Genomic DNA, 22138 nt, shown 5'->3' with positions numbered 1-22138 from the left:
TCACCGGATATATTATCCATAGTTATTAGAGCGCCCCCTTGTTACAGTCCTGGGTATAATTTTAGGAGAGATCTCTGTATTGTCACCTGATATATTATCCATAGTTATTAGAGCGCCCCCTTGTTACAGTCCTCGGTATAATAGATAATGGAAGAGATCTCTGTACTGACCCCTGATATATTATACATAGTTATTAGAGCGCCCACTTGTTACAGTCCTGGGTATAATAGATGATGGGAGAGATATCTGTACTGTCCCCTGATATATATATACATAGTTATTAGAGCTCCCCCTTGTTACAGCCCTGGGTATAATAGATGATGGCAGAGATCTCTGTACTGACCCCTGATATATCTATACATAGTTATTAGAGCGCCCCCTTGTTACAGTCCTCGGTATAATAGATAATGGCAGAGATCTCTGTACTGACCCCTGATATATTATACATAGTTATTAGAGCGCCCCCTTGTTACAGTCCTGGGTATAATAGATGATGGGAGAGATCTCTGTACTGACCCCTGATATATCTATACATATTTATTAGAGCGCCCCCTTGTTACAGTCCTCGGTATAATAGATAATGGAAGAGATCTCTGTACTGACCCCTGATATATTATACATAGTTATTAGAGCGCCCCCTTGTTACAGTCCTGGGTATAATAGATGGGAGAGATATCTGTACTGACCCCTGATATATCTATACATAGTTATTAGAGCGCCCCCTTGTTACAGTCCTGGGTATAATAGATAATGGAAGAGATCTCTGTACTGACCCCTGATATATTATACATAGTTATTAGAGCGCCCCCTTGTTACAGTCCTGGATATAATAAATGATGGGAGAGATCTCTGTACTGTCCTCTGCTATATCTATACCCATAATTTCTCTAAACGAAATAAACCCAATTTTGATAACCTCTCTGGGTATTGTAGTCCACCCACATATAGCACAACAGTATGCACCCTCAAGTGGTTGTTCAAGGACTGCATATATGGCAGAAGACATACGGATTGTCAATCATGGAACACATCCTAAATGGAGATTGTACAGATAGCTGAGATAAAATTACTATATGCAAAGGAAAATTAAAATAGATGGGCAAAACATAAATGTAGGTGAGTTTTCTAAATTCACTAAAACTGAATTCACACACTGAGGCTGGATTCACACGAACGTATATGGGCTCAGTTTTCACGCCGAGCCGATATATGTCGTCCTCATGTGCAGGGGGGGAGGATGGAAGAGCCAGGAGCAGGAACTGAGCTCCCGCCCCCTCTCTGCCTCCTCTCCACCCCCTCTCCGCTCCTCTGCACTGTTTGCAATGAAGGAGGCGGGACCGGGGCGGGGCTAATTCACAAACCTTAGCCCCCCCGCCCCCATTCCGCCTCCTTTCATTGCAAATAGAGCAGAGGGGCGGAGAGGGGTGGAGAGGAGGCAGAGAGGGGACGGGAGCTCAGTTCCTGCTCCTGGCTCTTCCATCCTCCCCCCCCCCCTGCACATGAGGACGACGTATATCGGCTCGGCGTGAAAACTGAGCCCATATACGTTCGTGTGAATCCAGCCTTAAGAAATAGCAGGCTGGCTTTAGTTTGCTTTACTTATCTCTTATCTGTAATACCCCTTTTCTCCTCTGGAAAGGAAACAGGAAGTTCCACAGATGCAAGTTATCAGACCTTGATTGGAGAGCCCTTAATTAATCACCTGTGCAGAGAACCGACCAGCAAACTATATGTGCCTTTAAATGTATCAATGTTTAACAATGTCACGCCCCCTAAATATACACCTTCAGTACAAAGTATTTAATCTCTGGGGAAAGAGAAGCAAGAACGCTACAATGTATAACCTGGAAGATATAAAACACAAATAAATAAAGGAAAATACAATAGGGGGCGCTGCGCTCAGCAATGTCCGCTGATCTTGTCACAGGCTTTATGTCCCTCCTACATGGGACGACAGGCAGGTAAATGACTGCAGGAGCCCTGATGTCACCGCTAAGAGCCGATGGACTGACAGACTTCATCGCTGGATCGCGGGTTTCTCGCTCAGCGCTTCCTTCTTTGTGAAGTGCTGAGCTTGGAGTTTACACGGAGCGACAAACCTGCGATCTAGCAATGGTTCTCATGCTGACTGAAAGTCAGAGATAACGCATAGCGAGCGCATAATAAATGATTTACACGTCTGAACGAGTTGTGAGCGATAATCGTCCAGTGGAAATGGCGCATTAGAAAGGAGCACCAGACTTCCTTTTGTTGGCTTTATCAGTAATACCGCTGCTTCTCCTCTGCCCAGCGGCATACTGAAGAAGAGGACTCGCATCCTGACTTGCCTTTAAGGCCACCAGCTCTACTGCTTGTGTCTGCTGCCTTTCCTCCGCTGGGACCGTCATCCCCTGTGCGACTCTTGCAGTGAGTTTATCATTGCAGGCATTACCCAAGGGACAGCAGCCTCAGCACAAATTGTGATGCCAGGGGGCCCCAAACACTTACTGAGGGACTGACCCAAGGGACTTATGCCACTCTGCCTTCCAGGCCTGGACCGCCTCTGGTAGGCTCCATCTCAATTTTTTGGTTTTTCTGTGCTGGTAAGTGGGAAGTCTAGCTGTCATTATGTCTCCCATAGACTGCACATAGAGAAAACAGGAGAGTGTGCTCCCTAACTCTGAAGTACCATGTAAAACATTATAGAGAAATACTGAGCAGTGCTGATGTCAGTAAGGCACTTGTGGCATAGAAAACTCACAATGTACTGCAGCAGCCTCTCTGCATGTGTAAAGCTGCATCACTCTCTTCCGTCTCCTCCTTCCCCCTCCAGTTTCACAAGAATTTATAAAGAGTCTAACATTGGCTTGCTGCCTTCCTTATTTGCATATTACCCAGAGGAGCATGGATAGTCTTAAAAGTCTCCTCACTCACCGTCTAGGTGCTCTCCCTAAGGAGAAAAGATAGTGTTTCTGACCCCCATCACAGGCCTCTCTCTAGCCAAGCCAGTAACCTACAGCACACTAATAAGGGCCAAACACCCCAAAACAACTGTCTGTGTATGGAATCGGGCTTGGCTTTCAATTCCCAGTCAGTGTTACAAGGCTTGTATAAAGAGTCTAACATTTACTTGCAGGAATGCTGCCTTCCAATAGGTGGCACTGTAGAGGTATTGTTCCATCTTCCTTATTTGCATATTACCCAGAGGAGCATGGATGGCCTTATAACTCACTTACCTATTTGTCAAAATAATCTACAAGCCATTTATAAAATGGATTTGCTGGAGTTCAGAGTCAAGTGCTAAACCTTAACCATTCACAGCGCTAGAGTTAGAGCGATCACTTTTATTCTCAAGTCAGGGGGTTAGAAATAACCAATAGTGGTAGAGTATACCATCTGCTACAAACATTCCATTTGATGGGTCCACTTTGTCCATTTATAAATCTCAGTACCAAACAGTTGCTTCATATCACAAGTCCCCTCTTTTAGCCCTGCTGTTCTCCTCCATATAGATTGATAACTACTAGGACTTGGACTCTATTTCCTTCATCTGAATCTTCATCCTCTTAGGGCTTCTCTCAGGGGACCAAACAGGTGACAGTCCGATGGGGCAGATCAGGACTATAGAGAGGATGCCTCAACAGCTATTTGTGCTCTTCTGTGAGTAGTTCTGTTACCCACCTTGCACAAACTTTTTGAAACCCAAGTTTGTTGGAACGCGTTGATTAGACAGTCCAGCTAAGAGAAATTTAATATGGCTGGACTGCGGATAGGTTTTTACTCATCCTCGTACATCATAAAGACTTCAGGTTGCGAAAAAGTCTGAACACTGCACTGCACAATACTGTTGATCATCTTGATCAGCCAGACAAAATTGAATTGTGGAAAATCACATTTCCCATAATGCTTGCTGCAGAGATCAACATGCAGCCAATCGTCAGCCAAGGTGCCTTGCTGATGTCACCAAATGTGTCCTCCATCTTGCATATGGGAAACAATTTCATTGGACACCTGTACCACATGAACTAGTCATATATGGCATAGACAAAATGTAACTAGCAGCCATATTACAGTTGAATGCAGGACAGAGAAGCAGCGTCACATTTATATGCTTATATAACACATGGTCTGTTGTTAGGGCCAGATATTCTACAGAGGATATATAACATGTGGCGTGTTGTTAGGGCCAGATATTCTACAGAGGATATATAGCACGTGGCCTGTTGTTAGGGCCAGATATTCTACAGAGGATATATAACACGTGGTCTGTTGTTAGGGGCAGATATTCTGCAGAGGATATATAACGCGTGGTCTGTTGTTAGGGCCAGATATTCTACAGAGGATATAATACTGCTGGTCTGAGAGCTCGTATACCAGCAGAGAAGTTAAACGGGCTCTATTGGAGGAGCACAGAAAGAAGCTGCATCATATTTATATGCCTACAGAACGTGGTCTGTTGTTAGGGACAGGTATTCTGCAGAGGATATATAACGCGTGGTCTGTTGTTAGGGGCAGATATTCTGCAGAGGATATATAACGCATGGTCTGTTGTTAGAAGCGGATATTCTGCAGAGAATATATAACATGTGGTCTGTTGTTAGGGGTGGATATTCTGCAGAGGATATATTTTTGCTGGTCTGAGAGCTTGTATACCAGCAGAGAAGTTAAACAGGTTCTATTAGAGGAGCAGAGAAAGAAGTTGCATCACATTTATATGCCTATACGAAACAAGGTCTGTATTGGGGGAGAGGATATTTCTGCTGCTGTTAATGTATATAGCAACAAAGCTAATGGACAAACTGCACTTTGGTGTGGGGAATACTGCAATTCCCTGTCTCAGACGTTGCTCAAAGTCACCAGTCCGACCACTACATATTACTCTGAGTCCTGCTGCGTTACATTGTATCTCTGAGCCCTGCTGCGCTACATTGTATCACTGAGCCCTGCTGCGTTACATTGTATCTCTGAGTCCTGCTGCGTTACATTGTATCTCTGAGTCCTGCTGCATTACATTGTATCTCTGAGTCCTGCTGCGTTACATTGTATCTCTGAGTCCTGCTGCATTACATTGTATCTCTGAGTCCTGCTGTGTTACATTATATCTCTGAGTCCTGCTGCGTTACATTATATCTCTGAGTCCTGCTGCGTTACATTGTATCTCTGAGTCCTGCTGCGTTACATTGTATCTCTGAGTCCTGCTGCGCTACATTGTATCTCTGAGTCCTGCTGTGTTACATTGTATCTCTGAGTCCTGCTGTGCTACATTGTATCTCTGAGTCCTGCTGTGCTATATTGTATCTCTGAGTCCTGCTGCATTACATTGTATCTCTAAGTCCTGCTGCGTTACATTGTATCTCTGAGTCCTGCTGCGTTACATTGTATCTCTGAGCCCTGCTGCGTTACATTGTATCTCTGAGTCCTGCTGCATTACATTGTATCTCTGAGTCCTGCTGCGTTACATTGTATCTCTGAGCCCTGCTGCGTTACATTGTATCTCTGAGTCCTGCTGCATTACATTGTATCTCTGAGTCCTGCTGCGTTACATTGTATCTCTGAGTCCTGCTGCGTTACATTGTATCTCTGAGTCCTGCTGCATTACATTGTATCTCTGAGTAATGATGCGTTACATTGTATCTCTGAGTCCTGCTGCATTACATTGTATCTCTGAGTCCTGCTGTGTTACATTATATCTCTGAGTCCTGCTGCGTTACATTGTATCTCTGAGTCCTGCTGCGTTACATTGTATCTCTGAGTCCTGCTGCGTTACATTGTATCTCTGAGTCCTGCTGCGTTACATTGTATCTCTGAGTCCTGCTGCGTTACATTGTATCTCTGAGTCCTGCTGCGTTACATTGTATCTCTGAGTCCTGCTGCGTTACATTGTATCTCTGAGTCCTGCTGCGCTACATTGTATCACTGAGCCCTGCTGCGTTACATTGTATCTCTGAGTCCTGCTGCGTTACATTGTATCTCTGAGTCCTGCTGCGTTACATTGTATCTCTGAGTCCTGCTGCGTTACATTGTATCTCTGAGTCCTGCTGCGTTACATTGTATCTCTGAGCCCTGCTGCGTTACATTGTATCTCTGAGCCCTGCTGCGTTACATTGTATCTCTGAGTCCTGCTGCGTTACATTGTATCTCTGAGTCCTGCTGCGTTACATTGTATCTCTGAGTCCTGCTGCGTTACATTGTATCTCTGAGTCCTGCTGCGTTACATTGTATCTCTGAGTCCTGCTGCGTTACATTGTATCTCTGAGTCCTGCTGCGTTACATTGTATCTCTGAGTCCTGCTGCGTTACATTGTATTTCTGAGTCCTGCTGCATTACATTGTATCTCTGAGTCCTGCTGCGTTACTTTGTATCTCTGAGTCCTGCTGCGCTACATTGTATCACTGAGCCCTGCTGCGTTACATTGTATCTCTGAGTCCTGCTGCGTTACATTGTATCTCTGAGTCCTGCTGCATTACATTGTATCTCTGAGTAATGCTGCGTTACATTGTATCTCTGAGTAATGCTGCGTTACATTGTATCTCTGAGTCCTGCTGCGTTAAATTGTATCTCTGAGTCCTGCTGCATTACATTGTATCTCTGAGTCCTGCTGCGTTACATTGTATCTCTGAGTCCTGCTGTGTTACATTGTATCTCTGAGTCCTGCTGTGTTACATTGTATCTCTGAGTCCTGCTGCGTTACATTGTATCTCTGAGTCCTGCTGCGTTACATTGTATCTCTGAGTCCTGCTGCGTTACATTGTATCTCTGAGTCCTGCTGTATTACATTGTATCTCTGAGTCCTGCTGTGTTACATTGTATCTCTGAGTCCTGCCGTGTTACATTGTATCTCTGAGTTCTGCTGCGTTACATTGTATCTCTGAGTCCTGCTACATTACATTGTATCTCTGAGTTCTGCTGCGTTACATTGTATCTCTGAGTTCCCTGTAAAGTCAGGGGCCTCCAAATTTGGAAGGTAATCCACTGAGCATCAGATAATTTGGGGTCTTCTGAAGTGTCTGCCTTGTCAAGGGTACGCAGGGTTCTGACTCGTGTGATGATGCAGAGGATCCTCCTCACTGACTCGGACACAATTATAAGCCTCCTTCTCAGTGATTCTCTTGTGGGCCACACTGCAGGTATATACATTTACTATGCACTACATGGGTGATCACAGGACGGGTTGGAAACCTTGACGGATACGCTGACAGTACACTGACTGACCATGGGCTGGGTGACTCTGGTGCATGGAGACAGGGACGGGCACACAGCAGGAAGGGTTTTTTGTGTTTTTTTTTTTTTTTTTACACTGACTTGATCAGACATTATGCTAAATACACTAAACTAAGATCACGACTGATCGCATGTTACTAACCACACTAATATACTGAACACGCTTCACTCACTACTTCTACTAACACCCATTGCTATATGGTCTGATTCTCCCCTCACCAATAATACGCTGCAGCAGTTGGTGAGAGCTCGCATTGTAAATAGTGCAAACCGGGCTGCTGCGCTCTGATTGGTCAGCTGACTGACCAATCACAGCAACCTCTGAGGCAGAACTGCTGCGATTGGTCCGCCAGCGGCAAATAGTGATAAGCTGCTAACTATGCTAGTAGTCATCACTTCAGTGTCGCTGCGAATGCCACCATGACAATACTTTAAACACAAGGCATACGTTTACGTCCTTTTACCTTAAGGCATTAATCAGTCAGATAGGAATGTTCCTCCTGAGAGTCCGGATGTCTTGTGCAGACGGGGAGTCGGATCTTCCGGAGTTACCCCTAATCCAATGATGTCAGCTGCCTTGGCTTTGTAGATTGTTTCATTAACTCATTCATGTATTCTAGTTATACATCATCTTTAATTTACATCTATTGTGTCTTCTAGAGGAAGCGGCGAGATATACGAGAGTACGTTACCGCGCACGCCGGAGAGGAAGCCCTTATCCACATCGTTACAGCACTTTGTAATAACCGAAACGGAGGCACCAGGTCAGTGACACATCGGGCAGATTGTCTTGTCTGTGGCTACATATCGTAATGCCCCCCGCACAAATCCAGAGGTCTAGGGACAAAAAAAGTGGCCAATTGGTTGGATCCCTTCTATGAATAAAGCATGCTAAGCGGCTGTAATGTAGAGTCCAGGCTGCCGCACCGCGACAGGTCGTGTACTTACAGGTATCCATAGTCACGGCCATATTTACAGCTCACATGGCCCTAGGCACTGAGCCCGAATATGCCCCATTAACCCTTTGAAGATGCAACAATTAAGGGCCTTTGGGACATGGCAGTTTTTTTCATTTTTTGATCATTGTTTTCTGAGAGCCATAACTTTTTTCTCAGATGCGGCCCTATGAGGCTCGTTTTTGCAGGACGAGTTATAATTTTTAGTGGCACCATATCATTTATTGAAAAACTGTTATTTTTTAAAGAGAATAGAAAAAAACCAATAATTCCGTCATTGTTTGAGTTTTATCTTCATGGCATTCGCCATGGGATATAATTGACATGTGAACTTTATTCTGTGGGGTCTTATGGTTGCAGGGATACCCAGTTTATAAAGCTTTTCTATATTTTTCTACTTTTTTCCATGAAAAAGAAAATCGCCTAAAAAATCTATATTTTGTGTTGCCATATTCCGGTTGTCATAACTTTCTTGTTCTTCCATTGGCCAATTATTCCGGCTTCATTTTGTATTTTGTGGCCTTCACTCTGCTGGATAGTTAGGTAAGACATTAGTTTCCAGTCCTTGTAATACCAATTCTGTATACTTTATGAGCCTGTAGTTTACTGGTGTGTGACCGTGCGTCTGGAGGAAAGATGGCGATCCGCTGAGCTAAGAACCTCCGAGTTGTCACACATGGTGTTTTGGATGTGGGCACCAGAAAAAGGCGAGAAATGTGAAAATGTGATGCAGCACCCGTATTTTTTAAAATAAATCACTCCTTTATTGAAAACATATTAAAAATATCCACGTGCATTGTGATTAAAAAACAGGCTAGCGCGTTCCAGCTGTCATGCAGCCTTGCTCATATGCTGATAACAGTTGGTCTTCATGTGCGAGCATCCACGGTGAGCGGTATCGATTTTCTTCCTTTTTTCTTCACAATAAAATGGCGCACAACGTTGCTGTGGTGGTCTGAAGGGCCCGATCTCCTGTGCTGACTGGAATGTCCTGGTTTCTACGGATGAAAGTGATATGTTGCAGGAAAGAGCCAGAAAGTCTGAAATGTGAGTACTGCATGTGAAAGGTCTTCTGCTGGGATTGCAGTGATTTAAAAGGCCGGAAGCCCAAAATTACAGAAACCGTGGGAATGTCTTTGCCATGGATATGAGACAGTGGCTGCTGTGGGAGTGAATTATGGGGGAACTCTTATGGATGTACCAGGTGCAGAAGCAAGAGGAAAACAAGAAAACCTAGGCGTGGCTGGAAGCTGTCCATGTGGCTATGAGGGCACAACAGAAGGTGCAGCGTCCAAGGAGCGGGCCCGAAGCCTAGGAGATAGTGGGGTAGATAAAGGCCTTGTCACGGGGCTCTACCATCTCCTCCCCTGAGGAGAGCTTGGGACCCGACCCAGTGACTACTGGGGGAGGTCACAGGGACAAGTAATCAGAGGTTACCTGTTGTCTTGTCACTCATGACGCCACCGTTCTGTCCTCTGCAGTGAACCTTGACACTAGAATAAAGTAGCCCACATGCAGGTAATCATTCTGGACACCCCGGGCACGGTCGGTAATGTCTGTTTACTGCAACTTCAAAAAAGTCCACTTTACAACAACGGTTTGGCACAGTTACAATAGAAGAAGGTGGTGTGACAGGCAAGACTCTCGGGGTAATCTGGAAAATCCACAGTCCTAGTTATCTGTGTTAAACCCGGTGATACTCTCTCTTTCTCTCTCCAACTCTCTACCGGTCAACACTAGAAGGAGGAGATACAGCCTCCGCAGCAACAGGATCACAGTCACTCCTCAGCTGGCAGTGAAGCGGGGGAAACGCTTGGAATCAGCTCCTGTAGATCCTGTAACTTGGTCTGAGGTGGTGGACAGAGATGAGCGAGCATGCTCAATAAGGTCAGTTACTTGAGAGAGCAACGCTATTTTCGAGTAACTGCATGCTCGTCGGAGAAAATTCCAGGGGGGCGCGGGGGGGAAGAGTGGGAGAGATCTCTCTCCCTCTCTCTCCCCCCTGCTCCCTTCCTCAACCCCCCGCTCACCCCCGCAACCCCCCTGAATTTTCTCCGAGAGCATGCAGTTGCTCAAAAATAGCGTTGCTCTCTCAAGTAACTGCCCTTAGTGGTGGATAATCAGCAGGGTCACAATGGAGGAGTTTTGGAAGAAGTCAACTGGCCTACAGGGTGCTCATGCTGGTCTCCCGAGACATGTCTGTAGGCTCACTTACCAGCATTGGCGACTCCTCAGCACTCTGCTGTTGCTCCACGGTGGGGACGACTCCCTTCCTATTTTTCCCACAGCCATGGTGGGAACTGAGTGGCGGAAAAGTTTGGCAAGTTCTCTGAAGGTAGAGGAGGAAGAAGCCTGGGCACCAGCTTGAGTATCCATTTTGTCTTCCTTGCTTCCTGGCTCCAAGTGCATATCAGGCAATTCTACCTTATCTAGTAACAATACATGACTCTTCTTCAGGCAATAACGCATCCTGGATGCATATAAAGTCCTCTTGTTTTCTCTGCATTCTCGCAGGTGATTCAGCCTTGATTCTCTTGCTTCCTCCGAGGGCTGGGACTGGACACAACTGAACTGTCCGTATAGACTCAGGCACGGGCACACTCTTCTCCACGTCTGGAGAATGTCAGAGGCACTTCTCCGTTTTGTAGTGAAGGCACAGAAGTATAATCTTGTTCTTGACAGCCAAAGGCGCGGAGGCATAATCATATTCGTGATCACTAAAACTCCGCCCTGCAGCATTCGAGGAGCGGGCTCACAGCCGAGGAGATAGCAGGGTAGATAAAGGCCTTGTCACAGGGCTCCACCATCTCCTCCCCTGGGGGTAGCTTAGCACCCGACCAAGTTACTGCTGGATGAGGTCACAGGGAAAAGTAACCAAAGGTTACCTGTAGTCTTCTTTGTCACTCGTGACGCCACCGTTCCATGCCCTGCAGGGAACCTGGACAGTAGAATAAAGTAGCCCACATGCAGGTAATCGTTCTGGACAACCTGGGAACTGTCGGTAATGTCCGTTTGTTAGCATGGACTTAAAACAATGTGTTGCAGGATGTCTATTGCATAAGGAGTTGCTGGAAATGACACAAAGCAGAAGTACAATAATGTAATTGCAGACTCATGTGACCTGCTTAATAAGTTTTTTTTGCAGGATGGTGCTGTGGAATCTGCACAATGTGAATTAGTTCACATTATAGCATAAATTTCAGCAGGTCCGCGTGGTTGGAGAAGCAGATCACCCATCGGAAGCAGGAAAATGATATTCTAAAGGCCCATTAAGACCCAACGACTCTCGCTCAAAATTTGCTCAAAGCCATCTTTTGAGTGATAATCATTGCGTCTAAATGCATGGACATCGTGCAGTTTTCATGCATGAATCGTTCATCGTTCAATTCTAGTTTTCTAGAATTGAGCGATGAATTCCCAGCCGCGGTGCAGGCTGTTATCCCAGTCAGCAGCACTGATAAGATTCTGTCAGCTCGCGTCCCGCTGGTAGTTCACTGTAATCGTTGAGAACAATACAGCTGTTTGCTTATGCAAAACAGCTGTATTGTTCGCCAAGAAATAGTGGCGGTGTCTCGCTCTGCCTGCTTAGGTCTTAAGTAGTTACTTAGCTACTATAGACTATGCAAAGATGATCACTCAAAACTGTCACTCAAAACGATTAAGCAATCATCTGTCAGTGTAAATGGAGTCTAAGAGATGCTGTAAGCTCAGACACCAACCAGATGGAAAGCTGGTGATGCAAGGAGCTTATTAAGCTTTGTTAGGACTATGCCAGAGCTGAGAAACAGGAGGAACTCGTGCTCAGGCATTAGTATGAAGGCAAGAAGAGGAAGGCAGGTAAAAGATGCTGTTGCTCTTGGACAAGACAACTTTGCAAACAGTGGAGAGGAACTGAAGACGCTACAGAGAGAACCTATGACTGAAGGCTGAGCTAAAGAAGGTGCAGAGACTAGAGAAGCCTAAGTCTATGTGTGACCGCGGAGATGATCCATGTGAAGGTAAATAAGCCTTCTGTGAAGAGGAAGGTGGAGCGTGGCCATGGTCCTTAGATGTGAAGTCAAGAGATTCTGGTCAGTTGTCGTTCTTGAGCTGGAGGAGGATGCAACATTGTCTATAAAAGCCGTATTAAAAATGGTGAAAGATGATGTTGGTCAGAGGCTTGAAGTGAGAGATACAGCTGGAAGTGATAATGTTGTGATGCAATACGCAACAGTGATCAGAGGAGACTGCCATGAAGTCCAAGCCGCTGTTCTGAGTTCTGTGGTGTAAAGTCTGGTAGATGATAAATGTGAATTGGTGGTCACAGTACAACATAAGGTTGCTGTGAAAACTGTGGGGTGGGGGTGCAGTTTCAAATGTGGCCAGTAGGCGGGTATTGGACAGATGGTCTGGGGAAATCTCCAGCAAAGAGGGGGTTTCTGTTTGTAATTTCCCAGCCAATACCTGGGTGGATGAGGCTACAGAACAGACATTCCCCACTGTTGCTGGTTTCTAGGCCCATTCTGTTCGAATGGAGACCAAGCATTGGTCTGCTGCTATCTGGGAGAACCAGGAGCCTGACAGGGGTGGACGGCCCTTTGACTGGTGCTCTGGATGAGTATGAAGTGATGGACTCTGTTATGTGTCTAAGAAACTAGGCCTATATGGTAGACAGGGTAACCCTATGTTTAGTGGCCTGATAGCCAGGGACTTGCATATGTTTGTGAATACTGTGACGAGTAAAAGTGTGAAGATTGTATTAGGAGTTCTGATTATTTACCATAATAACACGGATTTCCTAAGTTTATACCCAACTTCTAGCCTGGGTGTGGTTTACTGGGGTGTGACCATCCATCTGGTGGAGGAAAGAGCTAGCAACACCCAAGCTGTCCAGATAGACAGATATGAGCTACATAGACTGATGGGTTCACATAGTGTTTCTCATGTGACTAGTCAAATCAATTATGAACTTTTCTATGGACACCTACTGTTTGATTCCATGTGAGGTTCCCTTTTATAGTGACCTTCTTCAGGTTCTCAGGTGACCTATAGTGAGTGTTCTGACCTGAGCTTCAACTGTAAGGCTGCCTGTCCACGGGCGAGATGTCATAGCATGATACGCAGCTCAACGTCCACGAGCAGAGAATCATAGCGATTCTCCGATGCGTGATTGAAATAGTAGCATGCCGCAATTTGCCGCGATTCTCTGTGGTGAGCCTATCAATTAGATAGGCTCATCCTGGAGACATTGCAGTGCTCCCCCCCCCCCCCCTCCCCGTGGCGGAATATCTCTAGCAATACTCCATTGTGGTCCTGGACAGGCAGCTGAAAGGGCTTGGTGATGTTGAAGGCTAAGTATTCATCAAAGAGACAGCGGCAATGCTGCTTGTGCACCCCCTCCCCTCCAACCATCCTGAGGATATTCTACTGAAGCAAGTATTGATGACTACTTCCACATATCACACAGTGGAGTTTGCAGCCTGATATGAGGCGGTGGGCAGTGCTTCCTCAGCGCTCTCCCTATGATCGGAGCAGCAGACAAAAGCACTGCTGCTCCACCAAGCCCAAATAGCGATCTCTTGGCTGCCCTGTGGGACAAGGCATTGTCATGTAAAAACACAACTCCTTGCATCAATTTTCTAAACCTTTCAGAATTGACTGCCTCCTTCAATTTACCCAGAAGTGTTGAGTGATACAAAGCACTTCGGTTCATTCTGCACTGTCATCTTATCACTTTAGCCCCACTAGGGAGTGAATGGATCCAGCTTGCCGGTTCCCAGCCAGACAGACTAACTGGTCAGACAGTGACAGACAGACTCGAAGGCTGAATTTAGACAGCCATATATCAAGTGACTACAGGGTTAAAAGCCATGTCACATAAAACACTCTTATCTGCTGAACTGTGCCCTGAAGCTGTAGATGTTCAGTGAAGAGCTCTGTGCTCACTGTCTGACTACAGCTACTTCCTGAGAGCTCTGTGCTCACTGCCTGACTACAGCTACTTCCTGAGAGCTCTGTGCTCACTGTCTGACTACAGCTACTTCTTAGTACCAGCCTTCAGCTGGACAGAGGATGGGCCGCAGTTCAAGAGAAAATTTCTGTTACAAGCAGCCGGAATCTGTTAATTAAATGTTAGAAAAATTCTCTGAATTGCATATTCTTTAGATTAAAACTAAATTTATATGACAGTTACATTTAATCAATAAATGATGTCATCAACAAAACAAGCCCTCTTGTGCCTACATCAATGGGGAAAGAAAACTGGCCTGGCTCTTGGACTACTACGACATAAAAACTTGAAAAAAATCACTGCGTCCTGAAGGCCTGAAAGTGAACAGGTAATATTTGCATGTGACGGCAGGACGGGCCTCCAGACTCACTACTATTGGTGGCTCATAGGTGCTCCAGTTCAACAAGGCATGTAATCTGATCCTTCAGTGAGCTGATAATTCCTTGGATCACTCCAAATGGATTTAGCTGTGAATTCCGGGTGAGCGCACGGTTCACAGGGAGCGGGGAGCGGTCCGTTACCATGTTTCTTATAGTCACCTGTATTACTGGTTTACACAAAGGTTTTTTTAAAGTATAGTGACCCTTTAATAATAAAAATGTTATGGCCAACAGATCGTGAGGAAGAACAGACTACAAAACTGTCCTGATCCATCAGGGGACAATTTATGGACAATAGATGTGAACAATAGCCGGCGCTGTACTTTGCTTTCATCAGCAGACTTTCCATAGAGCGACAATGTGCATGCTTGACCACCGCTCCATCGAAACTCCTCCTCGCTGTGGTTGTACAGTGAGAAGAACTGAAGGGTTTGGGCTCTCTTCTAGTGCTCGGTGGGGCCCTGCAGCAATCATCTCATGAATAGTTCCAGAATATCCAGTGTCTTGACATCAATTCCCTTTTTTATAGTACTTGTATTTCTATTTTTTAGATGAAGTCTATGATGATGTTGAGGTGGTCCTCGGGAGAAGTAAGCCAACAACTCCTCAAGTCAGGTAATTATTTTCACAGTAAATAGTCAACATTTTAAAATGTAGATGCAAATTTATAAAAATGTGTACAAAAAGCAAAAAATGATCAGTAGTGTGTAAGAAGCATTGGTTACATGGTTCAAGCAGCTTCGGTACACTCTCGATACAAGAAACAGCCAACAAGTGCAACTGTTTCAAAAATACTAGCACCATACCTCCAGGCGCCAATAATCTGCCAATAGCGAAAGTCATTCAAGTCACCCACCTCCTCCGCGATGTCCCGCGGTGTCCTGGCCTCCCGGGTCCTGATGGCGCCTTCTGCGCATGCGTGCCTGACGACATACGTTGGGCACGTACACAGATGGGCGCTCAGCCCAGAAAATTTTAAATCTCTCTGGCTCCCTTGTGTAGTCGAGAGCAGAGAGATCTCACTGGAAGCTGCTGTATGCGGTTGCCGGTCACATGATTGCCGCCATCCAATGGATAACAGCGATCATGTAAAGTAAAAAAACGTTTTAAAAAAGTTAAAAAAAAGGAAAATTTAAAATCTCCTTGCTCCTGGCTACTAAAGGTAACCGAGAGCCTAGAGCAGTGACCGAGGGCAGAAGTGAGCGGTCCCTGGTCACATGATCGCCGTTATCCAATGGATAATGGCGATCACGTAAAAGTTAAAACACAGTTGAAGTTTGCTGCTCCTTTCGGTTTGAGCCCTGTTGTGCATACGGACATACTATTAGGGCCACAACCGGTATGTCTCTGAACATGGCACAAACAGGGGGATCCATTTTGGGGTGAACGTCTTCATTCATGTGTGTGCTGTACAAAAAAAACTGTTTCTAAAATGACACAATTGCCAAAAAAATTAAAATCGCAATTTTTTCCTTTTGCTTTACTCACATTCATTCAAAAACTGTGGGGTCAAAATACCCCGTACGCCCCTAGATGGATTTATTAAGGGGTCTAGTTTTCAAAAAGGGGTCATTTGTGGGGGCTCTCCATTGTTTTGGCTGCTCTAGGGCTCTACAAGTGGGCAATGGGGTCTGAAACACCTTCAAGGAAAATGTCTGTTCTGAAGCCTTCGGCTGCTCCTTTGGGTTTGGGCCCCATTGTGCATCCAGACATAATATTAGGGCCACAATGGGTATGTCTCTGAATACAGGACAAACAGGGGTATCCATTTTGGGGTGTAAATCCCCATTTTCATGTGCACTATAGAAAAAAAATCCTGTCTTTAAAGTGACCTATTTGCAAAAATATGAAATTTCATTTTTTCTCCTCTAAATTGCATTCATTTCTGAAAAAAAACTGTGTGGTCAAAATCCTCCGGACCCCCTTAGTGAGTACATTAAGGAGTGTAACTTATAAAATGGGGCCATGTGTGGGGGGTAGCCATCATTCTGACACCTTACAATCTTGGCTTGGTGCAGGAAAACAACGTGTTCCTCAAAATGTTAATAAATAATGTTACATTTATACGTCTCCTAAACGGTTAAAAAAAAACTGGTTTTTCCAATGTGCTTCCAGAATAAAGGAAACAGATGGAGATATATATCTTAGCAAAACTTGTACAGTCTGTTTGCACATATTTGAGATATTGCAGTTAAAAATGTGAAAAAAGACAATTTTTCAAAATTTTTCCAATTTTGGCGCTTTTAATAAATAGAATGTGTATATCGGTCTATTTTTATTACCTGAATAAAGTGCAATATGTGGAGAGAAAACAATGTCAGAATCAGTTGGATCTGCAGAACCTTTACGGAGTTATTCCATGTTAAAGTGTATTATTCTATGTCAGATTTTCAAAATTTGACCTCGTCTTTAAGGCGCAAACAGGCTTGGTCACTAAGGGGTTAAAGCATAGTTGGTATTGCTGCGCCTATAAAAGTCCAATCTATCAAAGTAACTCCTTATTCATCCCACAAATTTAACATCAGTAAAAAAAAAGGCCAGAATTGCACATTTTTGGTCACATTGTCTCCAAAACAAATGTAATAAAAGTGATCAAAAAGTCCCGAGTCCCTCAATGGCAGCAATAGGAGTTAGTAGTACAGCAAGAGTGAAGCTATGTAAGTGAGGCATCATCGTAACTGTCCCTCAGAATAACGTCATCAGGTCATGTTTGCCTCAGTGCGTACACCGTAGACACAAGATCCCCGCAAAAATGGTGCAACTGCAGTTTTTCTTTCCATTTTACTTCACTTAGAAACGTTTTAACGTTTTCTAGTAAATTATGCAGTAAATGAAAGGAAACCGGCGAGCAATACAACGCGTTTCACAAAAAGCAAGATGCGTAAACGTAAAGATATAAAGCCGTGATACCAGGTCAGCGCACAAACACCGCGTGATACCAGGTCGGCGCACAAACGCCGTGTGATACCAGGTCGGCGCACAAACGCTGTGTGATACCAGGTCAGCGCACAAACGCCGTGTGATACCAGGTCAGCGCACAAACGCCGTGTGATAACAGGTCGGCGCACAAATGCCGTGTGACGCCAGGTCAGCGCACAAACACCGTGTGATACCAGGTCGGCGCACAAACGCCGTGTGATACCAGGTCGGCGCACAAACGCCGTGTGATACCAGGTCAGCGCACAAACACCGTGTGATACCAGGTCGGCGCACAAACGCTGTATGATACCAGGTCGGCGCACAAACGCCGTGTGATACCAGGTTGGCGCACAAACGCCGTGTGATACCAGGTCGGCGCACAAACGCCGTGTGATACCAGGTCGGTGCACAAACGCCGTGTGATACCAGGTCGGTGCACAAACGCCGTGTGATACCAGGTCGGCGCACAAACGCCGTGTGATACCAGGTCGGTGCACAAACGCCGTGTGATACCAGGTCGGTGCACAAACGCCGTGTGATACCAGGTCGGTGCACAAACGCCGTGTGATACCAGGTCGGCGCACAAACGCCGTGTGATACCAGGTCGGCGCACAAACACCGTGTGATACCAGGTCGGCGCACAAACGCTGTATGATACCAGGTCGGCGCACAAACGCCGTGTGATACCAGGTCGGCGCACAAACGCCGTGTGACGCCAGGTCAGCGCACAAACGCCGTGTGATACCAGGTCGGCGCACAAACGCCGTGTGATACCAGGTCGGCGCACAAACGCCGTGTGATACCAGGTCGGTGCACAAACGCCGTGTGATACCAGGTCGGCGCACAAACGCCGTGTGATACCAGGTCGGCGCACAAACGCCGTGTGATACCAGGTCGGCGCACAAACGCCGTGTGATACCAGGTCGGCGCACAAACGCCGTGTGATACCAGGTCGGCGCACAAACACCGTGTGATACCAGGTCGGCGCACAAACGCCGTGTGATACCAGGTCAGCGCACAAACACCGTGTGATACCAGGTCGGCGCACAAACACCGTGTGATACCAGGTCGGCGCACAAACACCGTGTGATACCAGGTCGGCGCACAAACACCGTGTGATACCAGGTCAGCGCACAAACGCAGTGTGATACCAGGTCGGCGCACAAACGCCGTATGATACCAGGTCGGTACACAAACACCGTGTGATACCAGGTCGGCGCACAAACGCCGTGTGATACCAGGTCGGCGCACAAACGCCGTGTGATACCAGGTCGGCGCACAAACGCCGTGTGATACCAGGTCGGTGCACAAACGCCGTGTGATACCAGGTCGGCGCACAAACGCAGTGTGATACCAGGTCGGTGCACAAACGCCGTGTGATACCAGGTCGGTGCACAAACGCCGTGTGATACCAGGTCGGCGCACAAACGCAGTGTGATACCAGGTCGGCGCACAAACGCCGTGTGATACCAGGTCAGCGCACAAACACCGTGTGACACCAGGTCGGCGCACAAACGCCGTGTGATACCAGATTGGCGCACAAACGCCGTGTGATACCAGGTCGGCGCACAAACGCCGTGTGACACCAGGTCGGCGCACAAACGCCGTGTGATACCAGGTCAGCGCACAAACGCAGTGTGATACCAGGTCGGCGCACAAACGCCGTATGATACCAGGTCGGTACACAAACACCGTGTGATACCAGGTCGGCGCACAAACGCCGTGTGATACCAGGTCGGCGCACAAACGCCGTGTGATACCAGGTCAGCGCACAAACACCGTGTGATACCAGGTCGGCGCACAAACGCTGTATGATACCAGGTCGGCGCACAAACGCCGTGTGATACCAGGTCGGCGCACAAACGCCGTGTGACGCCAGGTCAGCGCACAAACGCCGTGTGATACCAGGTCGGCGCACAAACGCCGTGTGATACCAGGTCGGCGCACAAACGCCGTGTGATACCAGGTCGGTGCACAAACGCCGTGTGATACCAGGTCGGCGCACAAACGCCGTGTGATACCAGGTCGGCGCACAAACACCGTGTGATACCAGGTCGGCGCACAAACGCTGTATGATACCAGGTCGGCGCACAAACGCCGTGTGATACCAGGTCGGCGCACAAACGCCGTGTGACGCCAGGTCGGCGCACAAACGCCGTGTGATACCAGGTCGGTGCACAAACGCCGTGTGATACCAGGTCGGTGCACAAACGCCGTGTGATACCAGGTCGGCGCACAAACGCCGTGTGATACCAGGTCGGCGCACAAACGCCGTGTGATACCAGGTCAGCGCACAAACGCCGTGTGATACCAGGTCGGTGCACAAACGCCGTGTGATACCAGGTCAGCGCACAAACACCGTGTGATACCAGGTCGGCGCACAAACACCGTGTGATACCAGGTCGGCGCACAAACACCGTGTGATACCAGGTCGGCGCACAAACACCGTGTGATACCAGGTCGGCGCACAAACACCGTGTGATACCAGGTCAGCGCACAAACGCAGTGTGATACCAGGTCGGCGCACAAACGCCGTATGATACCAGGTCGGTACACAAACACCGTGTGATACCAGGTCGGCGCACAAACGCCGTGTGATACCAGGTCGGCGCACAAACGCCGTGTGATACCAGGTCGGTGCACAAACGCCGTGTGATACCAGGTCGGTGCACAAACGCCGTGTGATACCAGGTCGGCGCACAAACGCAGTGTGATACCAGGTCGGTGCACAAACGCCGTGTGATACCAGGTCGGTGCACAAACGCCGTGTGATACCAGGTCGGCGCACAAACGCAGTGTGATACCAGGTCGGCGCACAAACGCCGTGTGATACCAGGTCAGCGCACAAACACCGTGTGACACCAGGTCGGCGCACAAACGCTGTGTGATACCAGATTGGCGCACAAACGCCGTGTGATACCAGGTCGGCGCACAAACGCCGTGTGACACCAGGTCGGCGCACAAACGCCGTGTGATACCAGGTCAGCGCACAAACGCCGTGTGACACCAGGTCGGCGCACAAACGCCGTGTGATACCAGGTCAGCGCACAAACGCCGTGTGATACCAGGTCGGCGCACAAACGCCGTGTGACACCAGGTCGGCGCACAAACGCCGTGTGATACCAGATTGGCACAGAGGAGGAGGAAATGCTCCTTTCTGTCATTTTGGCAACCCATAAAAAACGGACATTAAAGGCTCTTCAGGTGGCAGATGGTCTTTTTCATTTGGCGCAGCCCGACTTTTACCCTCCAACAGGAGTTATTTGATGTGACATTGCGTCTGCGATAAGTCCGGGTATCATTCGGCCCACTTGGGCCGGTATGCCACCATCGTGCCCCCCTTAGCAGGTTTGTTAGTGTTTTTTGACCAGAGTAGGGATGGGATGTTCAGGGGGTGAGAAGTCAGGATGGGAGTATTTGATGAATGATTGTAGATATGGATCCACTAGAGGTGATCCTGTGAGACTCCTTTAGGCCTCTTTCACACGGGCGACAGCGATATCGCAGCTGAGTTCCATGTGATATCGCTGTGTTTTCTCACGGCGATATTGTGATTTTGTGGCACTGCGGAGTCGCTCTTTTTCTGGGATGTTTTCGGGGGGCTTAAAATATAAGCTGCGGCCCGAAAATAAGCCCTATCCGCATTAAAAACCAACCAAAAACAATACATTACCTAGCAGGCGCTGTCCGCGCCGCCGCATGTATCTACCCCAGAACACTTGTTTGTAGTCTTCAGCCAGTGCTTCCTGGTCTGGGGTTTCCAAAACCCCGCCTCCAAGAAGTGCTGCCTGAGATTGGTTCTTGAGTGTTGCGGTTCAACCAATCATACCAGCCCTTCTTGGATGCAGAGTTTTTGAAACTCCTGACCAGGAAGCGCGGGCTGAAGACTACAAACAAGTGTGCCGCTGCTGCGGAGGAGGCATGCAGCAGAGCAGACAGCGGCTGCTAGGTGATACATTGTTGGGTTTTTTTTAATGCCGCCAGGGCTTATTTTAGGGACAAACTGTAGGATTTCCTACTGTAATAGTTGCATCGCAACGCACAAAAACTGCATTTTCGCGTGATGCAATGCAACACAAAGAAAGGCTCCATAGGGAAACGTGGACTACAAAACATGGCAAATCATGGCTGCATAGAGCATGTAATGTAGAGGTGTAGCATGTAAATCCTGGCAGCATGTAGAGGATATACAATACACTACGTGGAGAATGGCCTCACGGCCGAAACGTTGCTGTCCCTGTGTGATGGGAGAATAGAGAGTGTATTTCATATAGCTCCTCTACATGCTGCCATTACGTAGACTTCTGTGGGAGTGCGGTTTGGACTGTTGCATTTGGTGGCCCTACCCAGATTGGGTTTTTCTGGTGCTGCTGACACCTTCGTTATTTTGCATGCCGCAATTGTTTTCCCGCAATGTAGTAGGCTACAAAACATTGCTCAGGTGGAGGAACCCATTGGGAGCCAGGAGCTTCCCGTACTTATGATTTGTTGCATCCCGAGAAAATAGCACAATTTTGTCACCCGTGTGAAAGTGTCCTGAAGGACTGAAGCATACCGGTGATTGGGACATTTTGGGCGCTTCCAGTAGGTTTTACTTTGTGTTTTTTTATTTTCATGTAATTAATCAAAATACTAAGAAAAACAAACATAGAAATGAGGAAACTGCGGGAACGAACACAAAGATAAGGAAGCAT

General features: G+C 47.1%; 1 protein-coding gene across 1 annotated transcript in view; it reads left to right on the top strand.

Annotated features, from left to right (window-relative positions):
* LOC136573216 (FYN-binding protein 1-like) overlaps positions 1 to 22138 on the top strand; it is a 139156-nt gene that overhangs the window by 69181 nt on the left and 47837 nt on the right. Inside the window, exons 4-5 of the mRNA XM_066574498.1 lie at positions 7861 to 7964; positions 15077 to 15140. Coding sequence (XP_066430595.1) covers positions 7861 to 7964; positions 15077 to 15140 — 168 coding nt within the window. The remainder of the gene's footprint in view (positions 1 to 7860; positions 7965 to 15076; positions 15141 to 22138) is intronic.

Source organism: Eleutherodactylus coqui, chromosome 7 (assembly GCF_035609145.1).
Source record: "Eleutherodactylus coqui strain aEleCoq1 chromosome 7, aEleCoq1.hap1, whole genome shotgun sequence".
Taxonomy (NCBI): domain Eukaryota; kingdom Metazoa; phylum Chordata; class Amphibia; order Anura; family Eleutherodactylidae; genus Eleutherodactylus; species Eleutherodactylus coqui.
The sequence above is the reverse complement of the archived record's forward strand: the minus strand, read 5'-3'. Positions and strand labels throughout refer to the sequence as shown.